Consider the following 24,366-nt stretch of genomic DNA (forward strand, 5'->3'; position numbering starts at 1 on the left):
CCCGAGGAGGTCGTTCGTTTTTCCCGCGCCCGTCGCCCTCAAACGCCGGAGATGACTCGGAACGAAGCCACCGGGTTTTCCTAAAGATAAGCGAACTTTGTTTGCTATTAGCTAGGAGATAAGCTGGAAGAGTGTGATCAACGTGTGCGTAGGGAGTGTCCCACTATCGTGTATATAAGGCCTAGGGGGAGCCCCATCATTTTCATCTCATTAGCACCTCTCCATCGGAAAACACCACTTGTAAACACACCACGCTTACAAAGTCATCCCAGGAAGTAGGGTATTACGCCTCTCAAAGCGGCCCGAACCTGTAGAAAATCGTCCAACTCTCTCTTTCTCGTGCTTCTTGCACGAACCATCGAGCTACGGTCAGCAACACAGTCCTACCCAGAAGCACCACGAGGGTACCCCGGGTGTGCGGTCGGACACTAGACACCGACAACAACCTCTAGAACTAATAGTTAATTGCTAAAATTAGTTGTACGAGTTCCAGACAACCCCATCTAATTGTTAGAAAATCCACAACTAAGAATTAATTCATTAGTTGAGTCAACCTAGTGATTATTAGCTTTATAGTTCCAAATTTGGTCTTAGTCTAGTGATAGATTGCTTAAAGCATGTTTGGATTTGCTTCTCGAAATTTTGGAGTTAAGAGTCTCAAATAAGTGGTCTAAAGTTAATTCTAAACTTTAGCTAATCTCAAGGTAGAGTTTTAGATCTAAAAAATAAGGTGAAGTGCTCTAATATTTTAGACACCTAAAGTTTAGGGAAGAAGATTCAAATATACCATAGTCAAGCTGACCTAGTTATGTTTTCTCATTTTTCCTTCTTGTAAAAAACATAAAACTGGCATGACATATCGATCCATCTACCAGCGAAACATGCATGACCTAAATTGTTTTGTTTTGACTTGACCGCCATCAATTGGATAGGGTCAGAGGGGCATGCAATTGATGCACATGTCACCACTGAATTTGCTGATTTTCAAGGGAATTTGGAGCATTTTCCCCCGTAGCTGTAGAAGTTCAGCAAGGTGCCGCCACTTAATTTTTGATAGGGTCATTGTATATCATCAAATGCGGTAAACATAGTTATTGACGTGTGTTTTAAGTAACTTAGTACAAGTACTCTGTATGATTTACAGATTTGTTGTGGCAAGTAAGCTTAATTCTTATGCGTATATATATCGGTGCATTCAATTCAACAGTAAAGCACGAGGGTAGGTGACTGCATCTGACCTTACTATACAATACTCTTACATTAGAAAGGAAAATAAAAGACCTCGATCATGTCCATATCCGCTCTAGGTCAATGAAGCGAAATAAACTCATCGATCTGACGGAAACCGCTGAGGTACAAATATACAGTCACATATGCAGCGCTATATGTACGCGTTCATGATGGCCACAGTAGCGCGGTTGCGATGGTCCACGATATGGCTTCTTGTTCCCGTGGCGGCAGCGATCGTGCTGTCCAAATTTGCGAGCACGACGAGGCGCGCACCGCAGCAGCTGCCGCCCGTGGTGGTGGTGCCCGGGTACGCCACCAACGAGCTCGACGCGCGCCTCACGGAGCTGTACCACCCGTCGTCACCGCGCTGCGGCGCGCACAAGGGGAAAGGCTGGTTCCGCCTCTACCTCAACTACACGGCGCTGGAGGACGCCGCCGACGTGCGCTGCTTCGCCGAGCAGATGGCCACGGCGTACGACGCGGCGTCCGACGACTACCGCAACGCCCAGGGCGTGGAGACCCGCGTCCCTTTCTTCGGATCCACCCGGGCCTTCCGCTACCCCGACCCAGACCGGAGGAACTTCTCGTACATGGACAAGTTCGTGTCGCGGCTGGAGCGGCTCGGCTACCGCGACGGCGAGAACCTGTTCGGCGCGCCCTACGACTTCCGGTACGCCGTCGCCCCGCCAGGCCACCCGTCGAGGGTCGGCGACGCCTTCTTCGGGCGCCTCAGGAGGCTGGTAGAGAGGGCGAGCCGGGCTAACGGAGGAGGGCCGGTGACCATCGTGGCGCACAGCTACGGCGGCACGCTGGCGCACCAGTTCCTACTGCGGCGGCCCTTGCCGTGGCGCAGGCGCTTCGTCCGGCGGTTCGTGCCCGTTGCCGCGCCGTGGGGAGGCGTCGTCCTTGGCATGCTGACAATCGTCGCCGGCAACAATCTCGGCCTGCCGTTCGTCGACCCGCTGGCGCTCAAGGGCGAGTACCGGAGCCTGCAGAGCAGCCTCTGGCCGCTGCCCAACCCCAACGCATTTAGAGCCGGGCAGCCACTGGTGACCACACGGAGCAGGACGTACACGGCCCACGACATGGCGGACTTCCTCGACGCCATCGGGCTAGGCGCGGCAATTGTGCCGTACCAGTCCCGCGTGCTGCCCCTGTTCCGGGAGCTGCCATCTCCGCGGGTGCCCGTGGCTTGTGTCGTCGGGGTTGGGCTGGACACGCCGGAGATGCTGGCCTACCCGGGAGACGACTTCGACGTGACGCCGATGATGGTCATGGGAGACGGCGACGGGCTGGTCAACCTGGTGAGCCTCCTCGCTGTCGACCCTGCGTGGAGGCTTCCTGCAGCTTACTTTAGGATGCTCAAGGTGCGTAACGTGTCACACACGGGCCTCTTCGTGGACGATGCTGCTCTCGCCGTTATCATTAGCGCCATCCTACGCCCCAATTAATAATTCACTCAGACATCCGTACGTGCAAAACTGTTCCGGAACTTCACGAAAAGTTGAGATAACAAATTTTCATCGTAGCATTGTAAGGAAATAGGTGGTAAGCTCTAAATTTTACATTATTAGTTCCGATTAAGGGCTAAACATGAGGGATGTACCTCCTGATGGTACTCTTTAATTGTGAAAGCACAGACGGTTCACGACCTCGCTGCAGGAGCGAATCCTTTCTGCATCATATCGAACGGTCCGCGCGCACGGTTTGAACGGTCCGTGATGGCGCAGAGCGTCTTCTGGCGGCGTAGAATACTATATCTTGTCTCCCGTCGGGGAGGAGAGTTCCAAGAGTGCTTCAGGGTCGGTAGGCCACTCATGACATCTCAGATAACGTATAGTCGTCTATAGATAAAGAAATAGGTCAAGGAAGACTAATACTAGGCTAATTAATGCTACTCGCAAGAAAGTAAATGAAATGATATATTTGGTTGATTGGTTCGATTGTCGGGGGTGAGCAATCAGTCGTACCCTATAGAGGGTCTGGACATATTTCTATGCATTCTCCGACAGAATCCGCGTGATTAGATGGTTATAAGCATGTACGGAAAAGTGGATTTTCTCACCTGAGTTGATCCTATCGTGGACCGTCTGGCCTTTCCAGGTACCACTTATAGTGCTCAACATATGCGCCCTACCTTTTGGGTAAGCTAAAGCGAATCAAAAGCACATGGTATAAGCCATAAACAACTTGATATAAATCCATCGGTTTTATAAGAATCTTGCCATATATTAGGATGATATTGCTTCAACAAATAATCATTTAATGCCTTAGGTAGCTCATTACCTTGCAGTGTTTGTAACATGTATGCATTACCAGATTTTACTTATGTAACTCTGTAAGGCCCATTCCAGCTTGTTGACCATTTACCAAACTTCCTATCCCTGCTTCTTAATGGCAAGACTGTCTTTCAAACTAGATCTCCAACATGAAATGATTTAGCCTTTACCTTCTTGTTGTAGGCCTTGACAACCATGATCTTGTCTTTCTCAATCTCCCTCAAAGCCATCAGTCTCTTGTCGGTCACCTCATCGATATTATCCATCATTAGATCATAGTATCACCGATAGCTAGATCATTTTGTCTGGTGAATCCGATAGAATTTTAAGCTTATCTCCACAGCAAAAACAACTTCATGTCCATATAACAAGCTCCAAACGAGAAACATTAGTACCACGCTTCTTAGATAGTGTAGACCATGGGTTGGACCATGCCCTTGCCCCGACGCCTATAGAAAAATTGTCAAAAAGTATTGCGATGCGGAGGGAGATCGAACTCGTGCGCCCTAGTAGAGGCAGCAAACGACAATGGTTGTGCTCTTCTAGCCACTCTAGCCCAAGCAAGTTTGTGTCTAATAGTCAATATGTGTTATTGTAAGGGAAATAGAGTTTAACTTTTTCCCACAATTAATTTTGGTGGTTGAATGCCCAACACAAATATATGGATTAACTAGTTTGCTCTAGAATATATGTTCTACAGGTGCATAAAAGTTCAACGCAAACCAATAAATATACAAGTTAGGGATCAAATACAAAGGAGCAAAAGAAACCAGAGTATGCTGAGGAACGGCGCACCGAACAGTCCGGTGTGCCACCGGACAGTGTCCGGTGCACCAGGACCGTACATCTCAAACCAGCCATTCTCGGGTTTTCTCAGGCGCGCTCCGCTATAATTCACCGGACTGTCCGGTGTGCCACCGGACTGTCCGGTGAGTCAGCAGGCAACAGCTATTTGCGCGCAACGATCGACTGCAACTGTGCTGACAGCGCAAACAGTGAACGGCAGAAGTAAGAGCAGAAGTCAGAGGCGCACCGGACAATGAACATGACCTGTCCGGTGCCGTAAGAGGACAAAGCCTCCAACGATCGACTGCTCCCAAACCCTAACGGTTGGGTGACGTGGCGGCGCACCGGACAGTGTCCGGTGGCGCACCGGACATCGACAGCAGCCTTCCCCAACGGCTTGTTGGTGGTTGAGGACTATAAATACCCCCCAACCACCACCACTTCAAGCATCTAAGTCTTCTGAAGTTTTCATTCAATACAAGAGCTAGTGCATTCGCTCCGATACCAATTGAAAGTCGCCTAGAGGGGGGTGAATAGGCGTAATCTGAAATTTACAACTTAAAACACAAACTACAAGCCGTGGTTAGCGTTAGAACTTAAATTGAGTCTGGCAAATCACCGTGTTCATTCGCTTGATTTCCATTGATTTGTTTTCCCCTCTCTCCCGGACTCAATTTAAGTTCTAACGCTAACCCCGGCTTGTAGTTTGTGTTTTAAGTTGTAAATTTCAGATTACGCCTATTCACCCCCCTCTAGGCGACTTTTAGTTACAAATATGTGTAGACTAGATTTTCAAAATAAAAAAAGAATCATGTCAGGTCGGGTCGAGACAGCGGCCCTAGCATGGCATGCCTCTCGGGCAGGGCTAGCATGGTCCCCATTTTAATAGTGTCGGGTTGGGCCACAACACTATTAAATGGGCTATCAGGCCAGCCCGCTAGGCACGACCCATCTAGCCATCTATAATGACGCCCCCTTCGTGCCATCGTCGGTCGCTAGCCCTACACATCCTGCGCTCCTCGCCTCTACCGCGCTCGCACCAAATGCCCACTCCGGCCCCGCATGCGCCTGCCCCCTCATGTTGCCCTTGCCTCCCTGGCCCTTGCCCCGCCGCGACAGATCCCCCTGGTCCCCTCCCCCACCTTCGCTCTTTGCCTCCTCATCAATGCCCGTGCCTCAGTCAAGGATCTCGAGGGGCTCGTGGCTGGCGTCGAGGTGCTCAAGACTCCAACTAGGGTCACGATGGGCTGTCTTATCTGTACGTGTGCTACTTCCACGAGGTAGACGAGGAGCTCATGTGTAGCCTGATCTAGGTCAACGTCGAGGGCGTCACGCGGGTCACGCACATTGTGGTGCCAGGCATGGTCATGACTCGAAAGGAAGTGCAACGTCATTGTCAGCATTGGCTCTAGTGCCACCTTTGATGTGCCTCCCTATTTGATCTATTTTGTCTACGCTGCCACCAAAGCCACAATACTAATAAGAGTTTTCCTCGCATCTCTCTAGCTAAATCGATAAGGGCATGTTCGTTTGAGCCAAAATTCACCACAAAATTGTTCCAGCTGATCATAACATGTTCACTCCGTAGCAACGCACGGGCGTTCATCTATGAAAGGATCACGATGCCCAAGAGGGGGGTGAATTGGGCTTTTCTAAAATTCCAACAAAAGTTAAACCCTAAGCATGAGCCCAACTTCACCCAAACTAATAGCAATAAGTATATACTACTAGATAGACAACAACTAAGCAATTGCACAAAGTAAAATGCTCAAAGTAAATGCGGAATGTAAAGTAAGGGCAAGAAGACTACTCCAATTTTTTCTGAGGTATCGAAGAGTCGACACTCTTCCCTAGTCCTCATTGGAGCACCCGCGCAAGAGTAACACTCCACCTTGGTCCTCCCAAGAACCAAGTGCTCCCTTTGAGATGATCCTTTGGCTCTTCGGCGTGGTGGATCCCTCACAACCGCGTACAATCTTCGAGTCGGGTCACCAACAAGTCCTCCGGGGTGATCATCGAACTCCAATTGCCACCAAGCCGTCTAGGTGATGCCGATCACCAAGAGTAACAAGTTATAGACTTCCACTTGACCAAGAGAAGGCTAATGCATATGGTGTGTGCACTAACGAGGTCCTAACATGGGATTATGATTTTCCTAATCACCTCACTATGCTTTTTGAGCTTGCAATGCACTAGCAATGAATACAACTGTATGTGGGTAGCAAGACACTAAATGTGGCTAGTAGAGGGGGTATAAATACCCTCACCAACCAAAACTAGCCGTTACTATGGCTTTTGCGCATGGGCGCACTGGACAGTCCGGTGCGCAGCCAACGACTAGTTCTGACAGCTAGTCGTTGCTCTTACGGCGCACCGGACAGTGAATAGGGACTGTCTGTTGTGCGGTGCCTGGCTAAAATTTAGTTCCATGAACTGCTTGCTCTCGGGTTTTCTCGATAGCCAGAGGGTTGCCTCTAGGGTGTAATACCCAACTTGTGGATAATAAGATAAGAATTAATCTCCTTATGTGTATTGCCCATTATTCATGAGAAAGATTAATAATCATATTTAAAGTGCCTAAATTAACTAAAGATACATAAATAATCTATGCAGCATGTTAGAGATTTTGCTTGTGCATTTAATTATACTAATAATGAGATATTAATGCTGAAATTAGGGTTTAACCTAATTTGAAATCTAGAAATTGAAAATGACATAGAAAACAAAGGGAAAAGAATATACACTATAAAGAAACATATATATAAATAAATATATCTTTTCATACTGGTATCTTGATTTGTGCATTTAATCTAAGTGTAAAATTCACAACAAAATTTGAATTCAAATTTGACATCTAAAAATAAAAAGAAAAGAAAACAGAAAAAAAGGAAATGCATGCTGGGCTGATTCTTTCCCAACCGGCACAACCGCTAGCTTTGCCCACCGGCCCGACCACAACCGGGCGCCGACAATCAGGGCCTGCCTTCCTCCACCCAAGCCGTTGACACATGGGACCCTCAGGTCAGGCCCGGTCACTGTGTCGTGCTCTTCAACCCGTGATGCTTCCAGCTGGGGCCCCCACGTCAGGCCGCCTTCCTCGCCCATGTCGTGACAACTAACTCGCGACGTCGGGGTAATCGGGAGTTGGTGTTGCAGGAGCTCGGGGATAAAGCTCTTGCGCCTCTGCTGTTTTCCCCTCTTCCCTGTTTTCCCTCGCGCGAGAACTAAGCCTGTCACTGCAGCTGTGTGGAGAGGGAAAACACAATCTCGCCGCCGCCATTGACGCCGAGGTCGACATTGCATAATACCTCGCCGTTTGTAGTAAGCAGAGTTCGGGAGCAGACTTCTGACCCTCGCAGATCGGATCGTGCGGACTACTGACAGCAGGGCATCGAGAGCTACAGCCGATTCCTCACTGAAGTCCTCTACCAGCAGCCGTGCCGCCCCACGTCGTGAACCGCGTTGCCACCACTGCAAACCGAGGTAAAACCGCCTTCCGTATCTTCGCTAAGTTCCCTAGGAGGTTTGGCACCACTCAATTTTGGGTTTGGGGTTGATTGGGTGTGATGGGCGCGTTCACCGGCAAAATATCGCCGTGGTGGACGTGGCGTCGCCGTCTCGGGCCGGGATGATGGGGGGCACCCTGTGGCTATCGGATCTCGACGAATGGTCGAGATTTGATCTGGCGTTGGTTCGGGTAGAAGCACTTTAGGTCATCGATCTATCGGGGCACGATCGAGATCATAACATTTCATACCCCTTCGCCACGTTCGGTTAGGGCCATTGATCTAGATCAGATGGATAGAATTAGATCTAGGGTGATAATATCCCTGTCGTGGAATTCTGATCCAACGGTTCTTGTCGCATACTGATTCATCCGCGACAGGATCTAATCTGGACGTGGGACTTAGATTTGATGGCTAGGACTCCCCAGTACCCCTTCACTATGGCAGATTAGCATAAGAGCCCCTGGAGTTCTCATAAATAAACCTGCAATCCTGGTCTTTTATAAGATCCTTACGACGAGGCCCTGAATTTTGCAGAATAACCCCTATAGAACTCCAGAATAGTAACTCAAAATTTAGTGATTCTCGAACCTACAATCTCATTGTGATGCGTATAATATTATCATGCATTCTATTCTAATGTTTGATGTGATGTTAATTTCTCGTATACTATGTTTGTTTGTATTGCTTCGAGTAGACGAGCAAGTGACAGAGGACCCGGTACCCAGCAAGTGGAAAATACTGAGCAGGAGCTCATTGAAGGCAAGTTGTGCCCTTGACCACTTTTATTCACCCAATAATGTTCTCTATAATCAATTTGGCATACTTAGGCTTAATTTTGATGGGACCTAATAGGTCGCCCTAGTTTGGGCATCTTTACACCTTGTTTACCTGTGAACTTTTGGGTAGTCTCTCCTATTGCGTTATGTGGTTTTGGGTGTTAAGATAATTATTACTCATGATCATGCTTTATTATTGTTGTTCTATTCTGTTCATCATAAGACTATTTGCATTGCATTGTGGTTTTATTATTAATTTTGATCTATTATTACGCTGGTTTGGTATATACTTACATTTAGTAACTGCTAATAAAATTTGACCAACTTATTAAAAGCAATGCTCAACTTTAACCATTATTTGTTGATCAGCCTTACACTTCACATGAGCTCTCACCTTTGGTGAATTCATGCACATTATTCCCCACAACTTGTTGAGCTATGATCATTTTGTGAGCTCACCCTTGCGATATATAACCCCCCACAGGTGAAGAGCAGGTAGCCCAGGAGGGGTCTACTACGAGGAGTATAAGCTTGTCTAGATGGCATCTCCCAGTCATCTTTATGGCGCCAAGGAATAATTATTAGTTTGCTTTATTGTTATCATTTATGTTTGTAAGACACTTCCGCGATGTAATAATATTAGTGACATTTATCTCTATACACTTGGTCATTATGTGTGTTGTTCTTCTTTGGCGCACATATGAGACGCACCCGACTTTATCCTTCAAATCCGGGTGTGACAGAAGTGGTATCATAGGAAATGTTGACTGTAGGAAGAAACCTAGATAGAACTGGACAAAACCCTTACCTACTTATCTTTACTCTGATTCTTTCTATACTTTTCTTGATCCTGTCTCACCTTTGGTTATTCTACTCTAACTATTCTTATCTTTTCTACTCTAAAAAGACAAGAAGGATTTCACACCTTGGAATCCTACATATAAGACCCTCTAAAGAGATAGGAGACCTAAGACAAACAATATATATATTCTCTATCTAAAGTGTTGGATGTTTGTTCTGATGATAAATGCTTGATTTGATTCTTTGATTGACTAAAATAGTTTAGCGGGGCATTCTAGCATGTACCACCATAAGGTAATGTATTAGTATTAGTAGGTGACACACTAAACTACTGAGCTATTAAGACCCCAAAAGATCATGATCTAAAAGTGGATGTCTCGTAATAACTCGTCTTATCTGCAATTCTATCTTACCATGTATTTCTAACTTAGATGGTCAATACCAGGAAGGGAGGTGGTATCGATCTACCTGCCAACAACCATCGCAGAAGGATTGTTAACCAACCACAACTAGAGATGAATCCTCCACCGAAAACTCCATCGGCTGGAACAGATCCTGTGGCTGCCGCACAGATGCAACTGCTGCAGCAAATGGCAAACACCATGACGGACATGCAAGATGAGATGTGACAAGAACGTCAAGAGATGCACCAAGAGCGGCAGGAAATACGATAGGAAATGAGACAAGAACGACTGGAACAGTAGCAACAACCACCACTACCACCACCACCACCAGCTCCACCCCGGGACAAGCATCGGAAATTCATGAGTCACAAGACACCCAGGTTATCTAGGTCTCCAGATCCTCTACATGCTGATCATTGGCTGAAGATAGTGGATAAAATGCTCAATATTGCTTAATGTACTGATCGGGAGAAGGTGCTCTACGCATCGGGTCGCCTCACTGGCCCTGTTGTTGACTGGTGGGACTCCTACTGTGCTACCCATGCTGCTGCTAACACTATTACCTAGGCAGAATTTTCTATACAATTTAGGAACTATCATATTCCTGCTGGCCTGATGAAAATAAAGAAGAAGGAATTCTTATCACTCAAGCAAGGCAATATGACAGTGAGTGAATACCGCGATAAATTCATTCAGCTGTCAAGGTATGCTCCAGAGGAGGTTGCTAACGACGAAAGGAAGCAGGTGTTGGGGCGAAGGCGAAGACGCCACCCTTTGCTCGATGCCTTTGCCGCAATCGCTGGACCAATGGAGACAAGACAACGGGCAGGCTCACCCTTCGCCCTATACGTCACCGGACGAAGACCTGTAACGAGGTCGTCACATCTTGCGACCTCGTCCCGCATGGAGGCCCACGTGTGATCCGGCCCATCGTAACAGGCCCTGCGTGGCCGCTGCGCATTACGGGCCTAATTTGTAAAGGCCTCCCTATAATTACGGTCTGTAACCCCGCTTTATGGGAATATTCCGGGGATAACCTAGGTGTCTGAGGGCACATGCGTCCTTAACACAGGACGCTGGGCACTCATATACCTATAAATACCCCCGCACGGTGCCCTTGAGAGGCTAGATTAATAGAGCTATTGCCATTTCATGCGAGAACCCTGTTTACGTCACTACACACCCCCGTTGGATCCCCTTGCACCGGAGAGCAAGTTCCAACATTTGGCGCCCACCGTTCGTGCTATGAAAAAACCACCCGCGATGGCACCCAAGAAAGCTAACTCGAAGGCTGACGAGGCTGCGAAGGCAGCACTGCTTGCCGCAAAAAAGGGCAAGGCCCTCGCCCTCACCCACTCCACCCACCAAGAGGCTACTGAAGACGACATTCTCCGCACCTGCGAAGACGACGCTCTCCGCACCTGCGGCCCTGAAGGACAACCGCAACCTCCCCCAGGCTTCGCCCCACCGGAGGGCGCGGACCTCACCGAGGACGCCGAAGTCCTCGGCGTCTCGGCGGAAGAACAGTTACAGCTGCGCGCCTTGCGCATCAAGAACCACAATCTCCAGAGGCAAAAAGAGATACTGGAGGCCAAGCGCCAGCGTGTGTCTACACTAGCCAAGGTGCGGCAAATGATACACGACGAAGAGCAGAAGGCCTAGGACCTCGAGCGGGAGATCGCGCTGATGCAGCACGAAGGCCACCTTGGCCTACAGCATGGGCCACCCCTGCAACAGTGCGCCCAACTGGAAGACATGCGTGAAGGACACCTTGGCCTGCAGCATGGGCCACCCCTGCAACAGCGCGCGCAAATGGAAGACCTGCACTTCCCCCAGCGCGACCACACCTTCCCACACGCCGCGCCATTCCAAGGGGTCAACTACCTCGACGAGCGAAGTCACCTGGCGCCACACCTGCAAGTGACGCCCTGGCCCACCAACTTTCGGGCAGGGACCTATCCCAAGTACAACGGCAGCACTGACCCAGCACAATACATCATGAGTTATCAGGTCGCCGTTGCATCTGCCGAAGGGGACGGTGCCACAATGGCCAAGTCTTTCATCATCGCCCTCGAAGGCCCAGCTCTCACCTGGTTCACCAGGTTGCCTCCGCTGTCCATTGATTCCTGGAGAAGCCTCCGGGACAAATTCCTGCTCAACTTCCAAGGGTACCGCCCAGACACCGACGCCTTGGCCGAACTCTCACTCTGCAAGCAGCTGGAAAAGGAGACTCTGCGGGAGTATTACCGCAAGTTTCTAACACTCAAGTCACAACTGCCCTCAGTCAATGACCAGATCGCCATCCACTACGCCATCAGTGGCCTTCGCGCCGGCGTCCTCTATAGCCACTGCATCAGAGATCCGCCCAAGAACCTCCAGGAATTATATCAGCTATTTGAAAAATATGCCAAATCCGAAGAGCTCCACCAGCGCAAGGTTGAGTCTCAGAGGAAGCCCAAAGATGCTCCACAGTCCAGCCGCACGTGGACGAGGACTCCGCAGCAAGACTCCGGTCGAGACGGCCGCAATCAACAGCAAGTGCACAACATCGCCAACTAGCACCCCGCTGCTGACGCCCCTCACCGCCAGGAATATCCCCCCCAGGGCCGCGGAAATGGAACTCGCGGTAGGGGTCGGGGGCGTGCGCAGCCGCTGTGCCGATTCTACTGTCTCTTCCATGGCGAAGACTGCGCCCACCAAACCAGAGACTGCCCAGAGACGAAAGCCACCAAAGACAGGATGGCACGGGCGCAGCCAGCCGACAACCCTAGAGTTGTCGCGCACACTTATCAGCAACCCCCTCCACCATACATCCACGCCCCCGCCCCGCATCCACCGCACCATGCATACCAACACCACCAGGAAGTACAAATCGTACCTCCCCCACCCCCACCTCCACACCAGCAACATCAAAACATCCCCCACCCCACGCCCCAAAACAAAAAGACTTCGCCGATCAGCCGTATCGCGGAGTCATTCACATGATCACTGGGGGGTCCAACACCGACTTCGACACAAAGCGGCAGAAGCGGGACCACTACCGCAGCATCAACCACGTCGCCATCATTGGCCCAGTCGTGCAGACAAAGTGGTCCCACGTACCGCTAACCTTCGACGCACGAGACGTCGACCTGCGCAGCGCCCCCCACATCGACGCCATGGTTATCAACTGCAGCGTGGCAGGCTGGGACCTGCACAAAGTCCTAGTCGACAATGGCAGTCAGGCGGACATCATTTTCCTCCACGCCTTCGACCGCATGGGCATAAGCCACAGCCTGCTCAAGCCTTCGAACAACCTGTTGTATGGCTTCGGCGGCAAGGGCACTTTTCCTGTCGGCAAAATAGAGCTGCCTCTCTCCTTCGGTGTAGCACCCAATGCCCGAAGTGAGCAAGTGACCTTTGATATTGTGGATATGGTATATCCGTACAACGCCATCATGGGCCGGGGCTCCATCAACAAGTTTGAGGCAGCCATTCACGGACTGTACCTGTGCATGAAGATACCAGGTCCGTTAGGCGCCATCACGGTCTACGGCAATCAGCAAACTGCGTGCAACATAGAGCGGGACTTCGTCCCCGGGCAAAGAAATGTACACTGCCTCACGGCCCAGCGCGAGGTCCCTGCGTCCGCCTGCCCAACCGACAAAGAATACAAGGCGCAGCTGCAGAGCAACGACGGGACCAAGACTGTTCCTCTCGACTAGGCCACGCCCAACCAGACAGTCACCATCAGCGAAAACCTCACTTCGCATGACGAGGATAAACTCCTCTGCTGCTTAAACAAGAACAAAGACGTCTTCGCCTAGTCCGCCCTCGACCTGGTCGGGGTCAGCCGATCCATAATTGAGCACAACTTGGGAATCGAACCTTCGGTGAGACCGAAAAAACAGCGGCTCCGTAAAATGTCCGACGAAAAGACAGAAGCCGCCAAGGCCGAGGTACATCGCCTCATGGAAGCCAAATTTATCGAGCCAGTGGCTTACCCCATGTGGCTCTCCAACGTTGTGATGGTGCAGAAAAAGAGCGGCAAGTGGCAAATGTGCATCGACTTCACAAGTCTCAATAAGGCCTGCCCAAAGGATAACTTCCCGCTGCCTCGGATCGACAAAATAGTCGATAGAGCGGCTGGGTGCGAAGTCATGTCACTCCTTGACTGCTTCTCCGGTTACCATCAAATATACATGAAGGAGGAAGACAAGGCCAGCACCAGCTTCATAACACCCTTCGGCACATACTGCTTCATCAGAATGCCGGAGGGACTCAAGAACGCCGGGTCCACCTTCTCCCGGCTTACCAAAACAGTGCTCGAGGGGCAAGTCGGCAGAAATATATTCACATATGTGGACGACATCATCGTCGCCAGCAAGAGCAAGGAGGACCATCTCGCTGACCTCGCCGAGACATTCGCGAACATGCGAGACGCACGACTTCGCCTAAACCCGGAAAAGTGTGTCTTCGGCGTTCGCCAAGGGAAAATATTGGGCTACCTGGTATCACACCGCGGCATAGAGGCCAACCCAACCAAAATTCAGTCCATCATCAACATGACGCCTCCGCAGTCCGCCAGAGACGTCCAGCGCCTGACGGGCAGGTTGGCCGCCCTCAACAGATTCATATCCAAATCCGCTGAGCGAAGTCTCCCCTTCCTCAAAACCCTCCGTGGCGCAAAAGACTTCGCTTGGGGACCAGAGCAGGCGGCGGCCTTCGCCTCATTAAAACAGTACCTGTCGGAGTTGGCAATCCTTACAAGCCCCGACTCTTCGCTACCCCTGTTGCTCTATGTTGCGGCTTCACCGCATGCGGTCAGCGTGGCACTGGTGCAGGAGCAGACAGTTGAGGGCGTGATTAGGCAGTGCCCAGTTTACTCCGTCTCCGAAGTGCTAACACCGTCCAAATGTAACATGACGGAACTGGAGAAGATTACCTACGCAGTTGTTATGTCTTCGTGCAAATTGCGCCATTATTTTGAAGCATTCAAGGTTTGAGTCACCTCAGACAGGGGACTAGGTGAATTGTTCAGAAACCCGGAGGCATCGGTCAGGATTGCCAAGTGGGCGGCCGAACTCTCCGGCTACCACATCAATTTCGAGCCTAGGACAGCCATCAAGTCACAAGTCCTGGCAGACTTCGTCGTCGACTGGACTGGGCCAATAACACAGCTGGACCCGTCCGCAGAGAAGGTTTGGACGATCCACTGCGACGGCGCATGGTGCCATGCGGGGGCAGGCGCCGCTGCAGTCATCACCTCACCCGCCGGGGTCAAGCACAAATACGTGGCACGCCTCAGCTTCGCTCTGGAATCTGACAGATGCACAAATAACATAGCAGAATACGAAGCAGTCATCCTCGGCCTCCGCAAGCTGAGGGCCCTTGGGGTCACCACCTGCATTATCAGAACAGACTCCAAGGTAGTTGCCGACCAAGTCGAGAAAGACTATGCAGCAAAGGACCCCGCACTTATGCAATACCTCGTGGCCATCCGGAGTCTCGTGAGACAATTCAAGGGATTCACCTTGCAGCATGTAGACCGGGCCAAGAATGAAGAAGCTAACGCATTGGCCAAGGCTGCCGCCAGAGGCGAGCCCCTGCCCTCCGACGTGTTCTACCATGTTATCGGCACACTAGCCGTCCGGAGCCCCGAAGGGCTCCAAATAACCAATGACAGCGAGGGCCACCGCATAGTCAACCTTATTATGACCGAAGACTAGTGGGCACCAATAACTCTGTTCCTACAGGGGTACTATCACCCAACCGACATCAACGAGGCCAAGCGCCTCAAACATCGAAGGCAGGACTTCGCGCTGATTGAGGGCCAACTCTACAAGAAGGGGTCAGTCAGCCAATGCTTAAATGCGTCACCGAGACCGAAGGCGTCCAGATCCTGCGCGAAGTCCACAGTGGTACCTGCGGCTCTCACGCAGGACCAAGGGCCCTAGCCGCAAAGGTGATCCGCCAAGGTTTCTACTGGCCCACAATGATCTGCGCCGCAAATCGGGTCACAAGGTCCTGCGAAGCCTGCCAGAAATTTTCTCCTCGATCAGGCAGCCCCTCGCAATTCACAAAGCTGATCGCCCACACATGGCCTCTCCAGCGCTGGGGCCTGGACATCGTCGGGCCCCTGCCCATGGCTCAGGGGAACCTCAAGTTCACCTTCGTCGCTGTTGAGTACTTTACCAAATGGATCGAGGCGAGGGCTGTTTCCACAATAACATCAAAGACTGCACAGAAATTCTTTTGGCAAAACATTGTTTGCCGCTTCGGAGTACCATCCGAACTAACAGTCGACAACGGCAAGTAGTTTGACAGCCAAGACTTCAAGGATTTTTGCTTCTCCATTGGCACCAAGCTTGCCTTCGCCTCAGTATATCACCCGCAGTCCAACGGAGTTGTGGAACGCGCTAATGGAAAATTTTCACAGCTGTCAAAAAGATGCTCCTCGACGAAAAAAGGGCAGGTGGGCCGATTTGTTACCCGAGGCGGTCTGGGCGCTAAACACGACTGAGTGCAGGGCGACCGGGTTCACCCCTTTCCGCCTTCTATATGGATCAGAGGCCATGACCCCACAAGAAATAAAACATGGGTCCCCACGAACAGTTTCATCAGCTGTCCCCGACGTGGACGAACCCACTTCGAAGGATCTCATCGATGGAGACCGAGTCTTCGCTCTGTAGGCTCTAAATAAATACCAAGCCCAGACAAAAGCATGGCGCGACCACGCAGTCATCCCGAGGGAATTCAGCGAAGGGGACCTCGTACTCGTCCGAACAGCGCGGACAGAGTCCAGGGGCAAGCTGGAGCCCAAGTGGGAGGGCCCTTTCATTGTCAAGACGAAGGCCTCCCCCAGCGCATACAGGCTCGCAACCCCAAACGGCGAAGACCTGGAGCACTCCTGGAACATCGATAGTCTCCGCAAATTTTTTGTTTGACTCATCAGGGCCGGTTCGCCCTTGTAATTCGCAAAAACAATTTTATTCTGGCCCGCACTCTTTTCCTCCTGGGGGGTGAGGTTTTTAATGAGGCGGAGTCATGTAATATACAAGTGAAAAATCCCCCGCAAAAACCCACGTCGAAAAAAGACCGCGCCGACGGTCTTCGACATTCGACCAATACAAAGTCACCGCGAGGCCCAGCGCTAGCTACCCTCGCGTGCGACAACTCCATGCAAAAGTCGCCTAAGGGTGCAGCCGGACTAGCACAACAAGTGCGTAAGATCGAAGTCTTCCGCGAAGACTATTCATGCAAAAGTCGCCTAAGGGTGCAGCCGGACTAGCACAACAAGTGCGCAAAATCAAAGTCTTCCGCGAAAACTATCCGTGCAAAAGTCGCCTAAGGGTGCAGCCGGACTAGCACAACAAGTGCGTAAAATCGAGGTCTTCCGCGAAGACTATCCGTGCAAAAGTCGCCTAAGGGTGCAGCCGGACTAGCACAACAAGTGCGCAAAATCAAAGTCTTCCGCAAAAACTATCCATGCAAAAGTCGCCTAAGGGTGCAGCCGGACTAGCACAACAAGTGCGTAAAATCGAAGTCTTCCACGAAGACTATCCGTGCAAAAGTCACCTAAGGGTGCAGCCGAACTAGCACAACAAGTGCATAAAATCAAAGTCTTCCGCGAAGACTATCCGTGCAAAAGTCGCCTAAGGGTGCAGCCGGACTAGCACAACAAGTGCGTAAAATCGAAGTCTTCCGCGAAGACTATCCGTGCAAAAGTCGCCTAAGGGTGCAGCCGGACTAGCACAACAAGTGCGAAAAATCGAAGTCTTCCGCGAAGACTATCCGTGCAACAGTCGCCTAAGGGTGCAGTCGGACGAAGCTTAACAAGTGTACACCAAACTGTCCGCGCAAAGACCGACTACATGCGCACCAGACCAACACAACAAATACACCAGACCAAGTACGTAACGTCTTCGTGAGCATAGCCGAATGTGCGAAGGCACACAACCTCATCATACAAGCCATTACATATGTACAAGCGAGGGCATCACACCTTACATTAGCTCAACCTTCGGAATAATTCCCATCTCCCTATAGTTAAACAGCATTATCCTCAACTCCTCACCCGCAAAAAGACTTCGCAGCTCCCCCTCACCTGAACTCACAGCGACCGGCAAAGACAACAGTTCTTGCCTGCCAGCCCTGCTCACACGAAGCCGACCGCCGTCCGCCTCACTCACTCTATGCTTCGCAACTGCCCTTCGCCGCCTATGCCCAGCACTCGGACCAGGCACAACTTTAGCATCCGCAGCATGCGGCGAAGCCTCCGCCGCTGCCACATCCAAGGCCGCAAAGTAGTCCAAGTCCTCATCCGACGACTCTTCGGTCCACTCAACAGAGCTCCCAGAGTCACCAAAATTGGAAAACTTAGATGCAGACTCATCCGATTTATTCCCATCATCCACGGTCGAAGCTGCCAAAAAATTAGCAGTAGCGGTTGCGTACGCAGGCCCAAAATCTTGAACCTACGCAGCAACCAAGGTTCAGCAACATATCCAAAATTCCCTAACTACCCACACCCACTAAGCCACTTGCGAAGACCCAGCCGTCGCGGGATCCTCCGCTGCCGGCTCCGCCGCCATCTTCACAGGATCCTCAGCCCTCGGCGCGGCAGTTGGCGACGGGACTCCACCGGCCATAGTGGCTGCGGGGGTGTCGGGAACGCCTTCGACGGTTTCCGGGTGCGGCTCCGGGGCGGTCTCGGGCGCAGCCACCACCGGGTTTGACTCCGAATCAGGCTGCGCGCTGTTCAAAGCCCCGAAGTCCTCCACCTTCTTGCCACGCGCCGCCTGAGACACAGCACACAGATTCAGCAAACCCACATATAACCCACACGCAACAAACACCAATCAAAAGCCAAACATTACCTGACCCCTCGCCGTCTCGGCCCGCTCCCTGACCACCTCCCGACCGTGGGGGCCCCACATCCGGTCGTAGAGGGCTCCCACGGATTCTTTCACCACAGGGTCCTCAACCTTGTAGATATCGCGCTCAAAATCCTCATCAGCCTGGTCGAAGACCTCATAGTGCCGGCACCCTTCGCGAGAGAGCGCGTTCATCGCCCCCTCGCAGGTGACCAGGGAAGCATAGGACATAAACCCCTCCACGATGGCGGGGAGCGCCAGCAACTCCTCCTGTATCCACTCCAGGCAGCGAAGTCCGGGCTCTCGGTCCGGCACTTCGAAGTCAGCAGTCCGCGCGCCCAGCTCATGGTACGAATCCATAAGCTGTTTGCGTGTCCGCTCGGCCTCCGAGCGCGTCGAGGCCTTGGCCCTCTCCACACGGGTCTGCAGAGCGCTGAGCCGCTCCTCCAACTGCTCGGCGCGCTGCCTGGCAAGACTGCCCTCCGCCCGCACCAAATTGGCCTCCGCCTGCGTAGACTGCGCCTTGGCGAGGGCCTCATTAGCCTCCTTCCTCTCCTCCGCCAGTTGGCGCCGGAGGTCAGTCCTCTCACCCTCCAGCACGGCCACCTTATCCGCCAGCTTGCGGCACTTGTTGTCGGCGGCCGACTTTTCTCGGACGGCGTCAGCATGTTGCGTCCGAAGTCTCTCGACTTCGGCAGACACAACTGCCGTAAGAGCCCCCGACGCTGCGCGGTCTGCGAAGTCAGCTGCCTACAAGACACACATAAGGCCACAGCCCCAACGAAGCCGGTAAAAAACCGAAGTCTAGCTCAACGTACCTGACTTAATGCCTCCTTCAGCTCCTTCAGCCGGCGGGACACAGCGCCCGCCTCGTCCCAGACGGCAGTGAGTGCCGGAATCTCGCCACCGGCACTAAGAGCACTACCCTTCGCCCTGGGCACCACGGCAGCCGCCCCGGTCGCCACGGCAGGCGGAACAACAACAAGTTGGCCTTCGTCCGACCCTGCGACGTATCAACAGATTAAAAAAAACTCGAGCCTACGACTTACCAACAAGATAATCGTCCACACTAATATCGGTGGCGAAGTCGGCAACACGCTTGCCCGGCGGCGGGAACTCTCGGGCCGCCTTCGCAGCCTCCGACGCCCTGCTGGACCCAGGGGCGACCTTCGCAGACTTGGTGCCGCCGGCGGCAGCCGCCTTCGCCGCCTCCGGTGCCCTGCTGGACACAGGGGCGGCCGACTTCGCCGCCAGCGGTGGCTGGCTTCCGCCGGGGGCAGGAGCCTTTGCAGTCCCACGCGGCCTCTTCGGCCTGGCCTCATGAAGCCTGACGACCGCCTGGCGCTTCTGCGCAGCTCCCTGACGATCCTTGTCCATCACTGCCGACACAACAGCAGCAATATTCCGCCCGTAAGGAAACACTCTCCAATCACGAACCATGCGAGATGTAAAAAGGTCTTCGCCGGCCGCGCGGGGGATAGGAACATTCTTAGGCCACCAACCCCCGGTAACCCTCAGCATCCGCGCCGAAGACTCCCGGAGCTCGGGCGAAGACATCCTTCCCCCCGGGGCCGCGCATGTCCTCATCAAGTCCCTAGCAAAACCATCGGAAACCCCCAGTTCTCCCGTAGCAATACCTAGCTTCCTCTTCTTAGAGGATGGGGCGGCCGCCGGCGCGGGGTCGTCTCCAGTCTCTACCACCGGCTTCTTCCCGCGACGATCCACATCGTCTTGCCCGGGATAACCGCCATACGACAGACGGTTCAACTCGAAGACCCTGTTCAAGCGGTCATTAGACCCGCGTATATCCAAGCTACGCTGGCCCTCTGACTTCGGCACGTACCGACCAACGATCCGCACCGCCCCATCCTCCGCCTCATGCACAAAGGCGGCCGGATCGCGGCTATGCAGATCCAGCGTGAAGGCGATACTTCGCACCAACTTCCCACCATGGGAAGGCATCTGGCGAGGGCATACTTCGCCCAACGCCCAGCCATGCGCCAAAGGCCACACCCCGTACGCCACAAACTCCTCAACCAAATCACGCTCGCTGCTCAGGCCGGCCGCGCACCGAAGGGCCCCTTCGCTTGCATCCTCCTCCGCCACTTCAAACTGTGGGTATGCCGAGTAATAATGCGAGCACATCTCGGACACGGGGAGCCCCGGATGGTCTTCGACCGTGCCCTCCGCAACGTAGAACCAAAACTCATGCCAGTTGCCCCATTTACTGCGGGCGCAAGGAACCAACTCAACCACCTCCATCGAGGTCTTGCCGGTCTTCGGCGTAAACGTACAGGACCTAAACTGGGCAACTTTATTCCCAATCATCCTTTTCTGCCAGTGCAGGCAATAGTACTTCGCGAAGACCTCGACCGATGGTTGTCCGCCGTATGAAGTCGTCGCCCAGACATACTTCGACAGAGCCACCACGGCATTCGGAGTCAGCTGATGGATCTGGACGTTGAATCTGCGCAAGACTTCTCCCACAAAGCGGTGCGTAGGCAGGCGAAGACCAGCGGCAAAGAAGGCCTCGAACACGACCAGCTCGCCTTCTGGCTCGGGGACCTCCTCCGTCCCCGGAACACGAGCAACTCCGCCGCCAAAGTAACCAAGCTGCTGCATATCTTGCACGCGGACCGAGGACATCCGCGACACACCGAAATCCACCGTATCGCCGGCGCGCAACTCCTCCGCTGCCGCAGAGCTCAGCGTCTCCTCGGACGATGCGTCGGCCGGCGGCGTAGTGGCAGCAGAAGAAGAAGAGGTCGGCATCGCTACGTACCGTCGGTGGCGGCGGGCGGTCTGCTTCACACGGGCCAGATCTCCGGCGAACAAGAGCAAGGAGGGCAGATGCGCAGCAAGAGATTTGAAAAGGCGGTTAGGGTTTTCGCGGAGCGCAGAAGGATAAAGTTCAAACCGCGCCGCCCCCCGTTCCCTTTTATACCCAGAGCGCGGCGCTTCGGGAAACCCGCAGTCCAACAGTACGGTGTCAATCAACGGTCATGTCAAAAACCCCCGCGGAACCACTTCGAGCGAGGGCAGCGTCTCCACCATCTAGCGACGTCTTCGGCACCAGATGACTTAGTCGAATTGGTCCCTCGGAGGGCAAATGTTGGGGCGAAGGCGAAGACGCCACCCTTCGCTCGATGCCTTCGCCGCAATCGCTGGACCAACGGAGACAAGACAACGGGCAGGCTCACCCTTCGCCCTATACGTCACCGGACGAAGACCTGTAACGAGGTCGTCACATCTTGCGACCTCGTCCCGCATGGAGGCCCACGTGTGATCCGGCCCATTGTAACAGGCCCTGCGTGGCCGCTGCGCATTACGGGCCTAATTTGTAAAGGCCTCCCTGTAATTACGGTCTGTAACCTCGCTTTATGGGAATATTCCGGGGATAACCTAGGTGTCTGAGGGCACATGCATCCTTAACACAGGACGCTGGGCACTCAGATACCTATAAATACCCCCGCACGGTGCCCTTGAGAGGCTAGATTAACAGAGCTATTGCCATTTCGTGCAAGAACCCTGTTTACGTCACTACACACCCCCGTTGGATCCCCTTGCACCGGAGAGCAAGTTCCAACAGCAGGAGCAGTTCATGGAGGGACTCATTGGGCCACCCCGGTACCAGCTGATATCCAACACCTTCCCATCTTTCTAGAGGCTTCTGGACAAGGCCATAACTATTGAACACAAACGTGTTCAGCTGGGCGAGATGAAGAGGAAGGCTATCACCAAGAAGAGGGGAGCAGTAGCATCCGCCCTCGCTATGTTCCACCCCAGGGTACACCAGCTCGTCCTAGAGGAGAGCAACAGTCCTACCAACGACCTACTCATTAGACACCACAGGCGACTCCACAGACTCCGCACCCTCATCAGGCTGCCCCCACTAGCACCCCGGCGAGACCTACTAGCTAGGGTACTACTACAGTCACCGCTTGCTTCAAGTGTGGTGAGGTTGGCACTACGGCAATGCTTGTCTGAAGAGGAACCCCAACACACCCGCTCGAAGCAATGTTCAGGGCAAGCAATAGACTCCGACTACCAGCAAGGGGTTCAATATTGTCATAGTCAACCAAGTTAGTGCTGATGCTACTGTTGATGGTGCTGATATAGCTATTGGTACATTCTTTATTTAATTCAGTTCCCGCAGCTATATTATTTGATTCTGGAGCTACACATTTGTTCATTTCTGTTTGTTATGTCAACACAAATGAGTTACACTTCAAACTATGCAAAAATCAATGATAGTAATCACCCCTAAAGGGCCTATTGAAGCAAATTATATGACCAACATATTAACACTGACAATCATGGGGAGGGAATTGTGTTCTATGCCTATAGTATTAGAAGAGAGCAGTATAGATATGATTCTTGGTATGTCATGGTTAAGGAAAGCAAAGGCAGTGAAAATTATGCTACAGGAACCATAGAACTCACTAGTCCAATAGGAGAAAGATTCGAAGTCATGATTACCTTAACCCCCTCCACCAGACCCGCCATATATCTAGTAGATGGTAAATTTGTGGGTAGACACATCCGTGTGGTTAGAGAGTTCCCAGATGTCTTTCTAGAGGAGTTACCCGGAATGCCACCGGATAGGGAAGTTGAATTTGTTATTGATCTCTTTGCCACATCCGGATTTAAGGGATAAAGCTGGGTGCATCTCATATATGAGCCAAAGAAGACAACACATACAATATTAGAGTGTATAGAGATAAATGTCACAATATAATCAGAGTACTTATTACATAGCGGAAGTCTTACAAAATAAAAGATAAATATAAAACAAACTAAAGTCCATCCTTGGTGCCATAAAGTCAACTGGGAGACGCCACCTAGATCAAGTCGAACTCCTCCTTGTGTGGCTCCTCTTGAACCACATGTTCTTCTCCTATGGGGGGTGTGAGACAGCAAGGGTGAGCTCACACATGTTCATTTCTCAACAAGTTGTGGGGAATAATGTGCATGAACTCACCAAAGGTGGGAGTTCATGTGATATGTAAGGCTTATCAAAAGTCAGGGTTAAAGCTAAGCATTGCTTTTAATAAGTTGGTCAAATTTTATTAGCAATTACTAGATGTAAGAAAATACCAAATCATAATAAATAATAGAACAAAATTAATAAATAAATCCCATGCAATGCAAATGAGAAATTGAATTTAGTTCCATAATTTAATCATGCGAGAGTCCTGAGCTGCTCATGACCGTGAGCTCGACTAGTATACCAGTTTTACACTCTGTAGAGGTTGTACCCTGTACCCACAAGTCATGTTAACCATCTGCCACGGGGTTGTACGGGCCCCATACACCTCTACCAAGGAAGCGAGATAGGGTAACACTATGAGGCCTTTACAAAGTTCCACTAGCTTCCGAAAACCCGCTACCGTTTCTGGGAAGAGCAATTGTAGGAATCCCTCGTCTGACCGCCATCGCAGCAAAATCAACCTAATTTGAAATATTAATAAGAGAAGAATTAATCTCCTTATGTGTGTTGCCCATTATTCATGAGAAATATTGATAATCATATTTAAAGTGCCTAAATTAACTAAAGATACATAAATAATCTATGCATCATGTTGGAGATTTTGCTTGTGCATTTAATTATACTAATAATGAGATATTAATGCTGAAATTAGGGTTTAACCTAATTTGAAATCTAGAAATTGAAAATGACATAGAAAAGAAAGGGAAAAGAATATACACTATAAAGAAACATATAT

At 51.7% G+C, this 24,366-nt stretch overlaps 1 protein-coding gene across 1 annotated transcript; it reads left to right on the forward strand.

The window, feature by feature from the left end:
• Nucleotides 1-1,249: 1,249 nt before the first annotated feature.
• On the forward strand, nt 1,250-9,287 carry LOC103644849 (lecithin-cholesterol acyltransferase-like 1). The gene is made up of 2 exons (XM_008668004.4): nt 1,250-2,597; nt 8,499-9,287. Exons 1-2 carry the CDS (start codon nt 1,374-1,376, stop codon nt 8,508-8,510), a joined length of 1,236 nt encoding a protein of 411 aa, XP_008666226.2. The 5' UTR covers nt 1,250-1,373; the 3' UTR covers nt 8,511-9,287.
• The last annotated feature ends 15,079 nt before the right edge of the window (nt 9,288-24,366 follow it).

Source organism: Zea mays, chromosome 1, assembly GCF_902167145.1.
Source record: "Zea mays cultivar B73 chromosome 1, Zm-B73-REFERENCE-NAM-5.0, whole genome shotgun sequence".
Taxonomy (NCBI): domain Eukaryota; kingdom Viridiplantae; phylum Streptophyta; class Magnoliopsida; order Poales; family Poaceae; genus Zea; species Zea mays.

Coding starts and splice junctions, on each gene's coding strand:
- LOC103644849 (XM_008668004.4), top strand. CDS start 1,374: ATGCAGCGCTATATGTACGCGTTCATGATGGCCACAGTAGCGCGGTTG.